At 41.5% G+C, this 6,841-nt stretch overlaps 1 protein-coding gene and 1 long non-coding RNA gene across 2 annotated transcripts in view; one reads left to right on the forward strand and one right to left on the reverse strand.

The window, feature by feature from the left end:
- Positions 1 to 2,533, forward strand: part of LOC144988998 (uncharacterized) — a 43,314-nt gene extending 40,781 nt beyond the window's left edge. Inside the window, exons 2-3 of the long non-coding RNA XR_013653118.1 lie at positions 1,533 to 1,599; positions 2,403 to 2,533. This is a non-coding gene — a long non-coding RNA (uncharacterized LOC144988998). The remainder of the gene's footprint in view (positions 1 to 1,532; positions 1,600 to 2,402) is intronic.
- Positions 2,534 to 4,600: 2,067 nt separating this feature from the next.
- On the reverse strand, positions 4,601 to 6,534 carry htr1b (5-hydroxytryptamine (serotonin) receptor 1B). The gene has a single exon (XM_004082526.5). The coding sequence runs from the start codon at positions 6,367 to 6,369 to the stop codon at positions 5,203 to 5,205; it is 1,167 nt and encodes a 388-aa protein (XP_004082574.2). The 5' UTR covers positions 6,370 to 6,534; the 3' UTR covers positions 4,601 to 5,202.
- Between the last annotated feature and the right edge of the window lie 307 nt (positions 6,535 to 6,841).

Here is a 6,841-nt window from a genome sequence, read left to right on the forward strand (position 1 = left end):
AATGTAATGTGCAGTAAAAGTATCAGCAGTTAAAGTTCAACCAAGTTGCAAAAGATGAAAGTCATTTTAACATGCGTCAAGCCCATTAGACCTTCATTTTGTATGTTTTTGTCTTTTTGAGCATAAGTATTTTAATCTGAGTGGAACTTTTTTTCTTTAGTTATGGTTTTACAGTGTTTTTGACAGTGAAACACATCGGTGATATATGCAGGGTCCTAATACAATCTGACACAAGTAGATATAGGTAAAAAACTGTTTATCAATGTGTGCTAAAGTGATTTAAATAAATGTATTGTGAATAACCATATACAATAAGAAAAGAGGTTAACATTTTTTTTGTATCTTTTAAGTATTTTTATTGATTGCAAATGGGATTTTTTTCCACCAGTAAATTAGCTGAATGGAAGATCGGTCAGTTTTTATAAAAGTTGGACTACTTTTTGGTTTTCTTTGAAGGTCAGGATAGAAAAAAAACAAAAAAAACATAAATACATACATGGTAAAATACCTGAATATTGTGCCTTGCATGATAGCTAGAGCCTTGCATGCTAGCTAGTGCTTTGCGTGCTAGCTAGCATCTTGCATGCTAGAAAGTTCTTTGCATGCTAGCAAGTGCCTTGCATGCCGTTGCTAGCCCCTTGCATGCCAAGCTAGCGCCTTGCATGTGAAGGGTTTCCTATACAAATGAAGGCTTTTTATACTTTTATACAAATATAAACCCATTGATTAATACATTTTGTCCACATTAACCCACTTGTTGAATCCTAAGCAGCTGAAACCAGTTAGGGGGTGCTTCGGGACCTAATCAGTTCTTTTCCACTGAAAAACGTGATACATTATTGTCCTGGCAAGAGCAGGGGAAGACACTGACCACTTAAAACAGATTTTGTAAAGACAACCATATAAGGCAAGGGTCGGGCACCGATGGCCATATCTGGCTCTTCTGATGGCCATATCTGTCTCGCAGACAAATCTTTAATTATAAAAAAATATTTTCGTTAGACCAGTGCTTCTCGGGCACAATGCGATGCCAGGGGGGCGCACAGTATTAGGGATGTTTGTTTAGAGTTTGACGCTTTTTTTGTCCTTGTTTTTTAATATACATTCTGTGTAATCTTTTTTCCCCCTTTTTTTTTAGATATAACATTTACATTTTTTAGTGATTTGTACATTTGTACTCTGTTTGTTGTTTAGTTTTTTATCTTTCTGCTCGACTGTTTGACTTAGATACCAGGAGCAAAAATTAACATCTCCAAACCAGAACAACCTCCGCGCACCAACCATTAATACTCTTCAGTCAGGATAAATGGCCTAATTTACTTGACTAATATTTACGTGTAAGAAGAAACACACCATGGTGTGAGCAATGAGCCTTTTTGCAGTACCAATGTGGAGGCAAACGGAGGTCACGCCGGGGTAACTGGAATGCATTTATTATCGGAGATGTGTGGGCCATAAAACAGCCATATCCCCAAAACAATCGATCCATGAGTAACCTTATAGTATTTTTTTTTTTTCTTTTTTTGCTTTAGGTCAGCTGCAGAAAAGTCTCCAAGCTTGATTCAAAATCACAGATGGGATCATCACAGAGGAGTATAGGTGAGCTGCAGGATAAACTCCTGTAAATTGCCGAGAAGCTTTACCCAATGCTGCAGAAAAGCAAGAAAAACTGTTTGTAGCCATAAAACTGCTGTGAAGCAAGCTAAGACTCCGTATGACCGAGGGCCATGATTTCACACTCACACACACTCACAATAAAATGCAGCACCTAAGTGACACCTTCCTCCACACATGGGCTCAAACTAGTGTTTGCGGGTATTAATGAGGCAGTAAATCGTTTCACCTTTAGCTCCCCTTTCCCCAATTTTGACTGGGTAACAAACCGTTTTCTCCTGTAATGGATGGGGTCATAGCGTAGGTTTACTGCTCTTCCAAAAGGTCCTGCTTACATCTTATGCATGTCACAAATCTGTTAAAAGTGTGTCCACAACGCACATTTAAATTATTGAATAAAACAGTTTCAATAAATTCAACAACAAAAAAATTGATTGGGATTTTCCCTCTAAAACCTCAACCTGCCACTATGAATGGATCCAAGATTGAAAACTTGTCAAACTGTGATTCGCCCTCAGTTTCTTCACCCTTTTATGCCAGCTAATAAGCTGCTGACTGGCTTTATTCCTCACAAGGTCAGCTGTTATCACCTTGCTGGAGTTCTTTATTAATGGCAGATGGCCTCTTAGATGGCCATTTTGTAGGTGATGAATGCTACAAACCTTTCTTTAATCAGGAAGGTGAAACAATAAAGCTGCTAACCAGGACCACATCCACTGAACTAATACTTTATAGCTTCATTATCCACGTGTTCAGCCTCACTAGCTGTTGCGCCCTTCACTCCACAGCAGACACGGCCGACATGGCAGACCTGTGACAGATTCTTAATGCAGCACATTCAGCGGACGGCAGAGAAAGCTGCATTGGAATGAATGTTTTCTCTCTCATGTTGTTGGTTTTGTAAATATCACTATCAAACGTCATCTAGTGCATTGGATCATGTGTGCCCTTCAAAGAAACCCCGTTCTAATTTTGTTTGTTTTTTGTTAACTTGACATTTTGCTGGTATTTGTTTAAAACAAATAGTAGGTGAGCAAAAGTGAGTTTTCCTCTGTTGTTTCTGTTTTTTTAGAATACATTGATACCCAGCATTATTTATTTTTGAAAGCCATTCGTGTATTTAAAAATTTGGCTCCAATGTTTTTGTTTAACACTTAAACACCGGAAATATCGCTTTTTGACCGTTAATGCGATCAATGTGAATTAGTTGATTGACAGAGAGGAAAGTGGCTTTTCAATCCGCTTTGCACCGACACTTGGTAATACTTTATTTGAGTTAAATGTCACAAAACTGACTTTGCTTGAAACTTTACATTAGTACTGTTTGCAAACCGGCGTGAATCCGCTTTTCTCCAGGACTCAATCGGCTGATTTACGTTATGATAAGCTTGGATATCAGAACCAATCAGCAGAAATTACGTTAGTTGCGTAAATGGTTGAAGAGTTACTGTAGTCGTAGGAACACTGGAGGCAAAGCTCTGGTTTTAAAGGGTCAATTAGAAGACAACTTTGAAACAAAAATGTTGTTTTGAAGATTTTCAGAGGAGTTTCTGAACCGGCCAGGAGTCTCCTGAAAAAACAAGCGAGCCTGTTTGTTGTCCATATAATGTTGGGAATAGATTTTTCTTCATTTTACCGTTTAAATTATTTTACACCAAATTTGAACACAAATTCCTAAATAATGATGTGTAACAGGAGCAGTAGTAAAAAAAAAAGTTAGAGAAACTCAAATCCCTGCGTTTTTTTGTTGTTTTTTTTAGAGCAGATTGTGTCGTTTCTACCAAGAGAGTGGCTACTAGTGTTTAAAGGTGGTACTGCTGCACTCTTTTGAAGCAACAATGCACCTCCTTCAACTTCCATAGGAGTTGACATCCCAATGCTTAAACCTCCTTCTTTACATTTAATAAAATAATATCTTAAAATGGATCCTCCTAATTAAATATGTATTAGGCATTTAACCCATAAGCCTCCACCTGTTTGTGTTCTTCTGGATTGAATTCTTAATGTATTGCAACTCCAGAAAACAGGCCAATGAATAGACAGCAACCATTAAAGTAGGAAGTGACGCTGTATTGTTTTAACCAATCAGAAGAAGTCTGGACTCAAAACATGCCAGTGTTGGACAGAGGGGGGGGGTCCAAAAAGATTTGATTTAGTGTCCATGAGCAACCCATATGATTGAGATTTAGAAAAAATAAAACAAAAAGGGTGAAGACTTCATTAAAATCATTCCTCTGTAAACAAAGTCATGCTTTTTTAATTAGATGTAACCTTTTTGGGGAGTGAATCTGAAAAATACACAGTGCTGGGAAGGTCAATAAGGTCAGCAAATCAAATCAAATCCAAATTAAAAAAACAGCAGCATATGTCCTTTCCTTATAGGCTTATCGTGCTGATACTGATTCTTACAGACAAAGACTTCATGTCTGATCTTTTCTTTCGTTCTCATGTCTGAGGCTGAACTTGTACGTGGGAACAGTGGAATGTTCTGTGCATCGGTGACCTTTGCTTTTCCTTAATAAATGGCGTCTTTGTCTGGACCTTAAATGTTCACAGTATTTCACTCTGAGCAGATAAAGGAAAAAAAAGGAATTTGTCGGAACAAGATTGGAACAAGGCTGTGAAGGACTCCTCGCCTGTGTTCCTTTCATACATCGAACACATTTAAAGGAAAATAAATTACTATTGTTTGCAAAAAAAAAAGTTTTTTCATCTATTATTAATGAAATATTCATATTCTTCTGAATTGAGTGTGAGCAATGAATATTGGTTCTTTTTCTGGTTTCTTTGGATCACAGAAGCTCAGGATTCCATAAAAAAAAGCATAGAAATTTGTCATTCTCTGCTCAGGGAAGAGCAGAAAACAGTAAAAAGTGAAGAAATCTGAGCAGAACAAAAGACTCAAACTGAAAAAGAAAAAGCACTGATGATCCAGGTTGATTCTAAGTCCCCATTCTACGGTCATTTCAAATTCTCAGACTATAAGTTGAAGAATAAAACCTTTACAACCTTTATTGCACATTCCCATCACATCACAACTTTTATCATAGAAAGTCCAGTCAATGCAATACGGAACTGTCTAATAAATGAACATTTTCTGCAGTAAAAGATGACCGCAAACCCAAGCAGGAACAGCAAAAAAGTGTGTGTTTTTTCTGGTTTATGTGAACATTAAAAAAGGCAGATGGCCCCTTAAATGAAACCTTTTTCACCTATAAAGTTGCAGAAAGATCTCATCTTTGATCAAGTCTCTTTGCATCCTTGAACATCAGCTGCATGGTGGAATGAACATGATTGATATTTTTTACCACTAAACAATGGAAAATATTTGAATTGTTTTAGCCTATAAAAGTAATTTTAATACATTTTCTTTCACAATTCTGTTTATTTTTCTTTTGACTCATTTTTGAACGAACTTTTTCCAGTTTTTCCTGTATTTACATAAGAAATGAGGTACATTTTATGATCTTATCCAAACAAAACGGGTCTTTTATTTTTTACTTGCATGCACACCAACTCCTTTTTGAGCGTTGTATTAAAAAAAACTGTTTAACGCAAATAAATCTTATTGGAGATGAAAAGAAGAGCTCAGGCTCTGCAGCACCTGAAGCGCACCAGTTTCTGGAAAGCTTTCTTGAAGTCCTCGTTGGACATGGTGTAGATGATCGGGTTAATGAGGGAGTTCAGGTATCCCAGCCAGGTGAAGAAGTCGAACAGCTCCTGGTTGAAACACGCGACACACGTGGCCACCAGCAGGGTGTAGATGAAAAACGGGAGCCAGCAAACGATGTAAGCGCCGAGGATGATCCCCAGAGTCTTGGTGGCTTTCCGTTCCCGGGCCGCGGAGATGCGCTTTTTTTCCAAGAGCGCGTCGGAGACGGTCACTTTCACCTGGTTGTCGCTCGTGGACGAGCCGGTGTCGCTGGACGGGGTGTCGTGCCTCCCGCACTGCAGGGAGGTGGTGGACGCCACCGACCCGGGGGAGTTGGTGACCAGGTGCGCGGAGGTGAGTCTCTTCCCGACCTTCCTCGGGGACTGTTTCAAGATGCGTTTGCGCGCCTCCACGTAAATCCGCCCGTAGAGGACGATCAGCAGCAAGGTGGGGATGTAGAAAGCTCCGAAGGTGGAGTAGATGGTGTAAAAAATGTGGTCCGTGTTGACGCTGCAGCTGGTCAGCTCCTCCGCCTTCACCTGCCTCCAGAAAAGAGGCGGCAGGGAGATGGAGATCGCGATCACCCACGCCGTGGCCACCATGCCCGCCGCGCGGGCCGGCGTGCGCTTTTTGGAGTACTCCACCGCGTCCGTGATGGCCCAGTACCTATCCAGTGCGATGACGCACAGGTGGAGGATAGATGCGGTGCAGCAAGTGATGTCGGAGGACAGCCAGATGTCGCAGACGATCTGCCCCAGCGTCCAGGTGTGGATGACCGTGTAGAGGACGCAGATGGGCATCACCAGGATGGACACCAGTAGGTCAGTGATGGCCAGAGAGGCGATCAGAAAGTTGGCGGGAGTTTGGAGTTTCTTCGACTGGGAGATGGTTGCGATCACAAAGGCGTTGGATAACGTGGTGGCGAGAGTGATGAGCGACAGGATGACAGCCAGGCTGATCTGGTACCACAGACTCTCTGCGCTCTCCTCCCCGGTGGAGGAATCCAGAACCAGGCTGTCGTTTGTGGAGTTTGTGGACTGCGTCGGCTCGACTTGACCTGGAAGCTCCATAACTTTGAAGATACACTTTTTTCCCCTCTGCATTAAACAAGAGCCCTCCTTCTTGATAAACGCCACCTTATTCGCGCCATCTGCCTGGAGACATGATTCCTCCAGCCTGAGTTGTAAAAACGCGCTCCTTTCCTCTCCATGTTTGTCTTCATGCGCCCGATTTTTGGATCAAATATCCATCCGGCGCAGCAGCTCCAAATTTCCCAGGTCCGAGCTGTGAAACTCCAAAGTGTCAGAGAACATAATAAGAGGGTGGGGGAGTGACTGTAAGTGTTGAGCAGCGCGTCTGAACATCTGGAAGGATGTCACAGATAATCCGCATGTAGGACAGAAGTTCTCCAGAGCTGTGACTCGTCAGGCCCCTTGTGGTCGAATGATGAGCCAACCCAAAGTCTCCGTTTCTGTACAGACTCTGGCATCAAACAACTGATTACACTCCCCCCCCCCCCCCCCCTCATCTCCCGCCCTCTGTCATAAAGTATGGACTACCTGCTGGGTCATAGTG

Source organism: Oryzias latipes, chromosome 22 (genome assembly GCF_053564925.1).
Source record: "Oryzias latipes strain Hd-rR chromosome 22, Olatipes_Hd-rR_3.1".
Classification (NCBI taxonomy): domain Eukaryota; kingdom Metazoa; phylum Chordata; class Actinopteri; order Beloniformes; family Adrianichthyidae; genus Oryzias; species Oryzias latipes.

Bases quoted from the DNA above. Each gene is read 5' to 3' on its own strand.
- htr1b (XM_004082526.5), bottom strand. From the start codon at position 6,369: ATGCAGAGGGGAAAAAAGTGTATCTTCAAAGTTATGGAGCTTCCAGGT.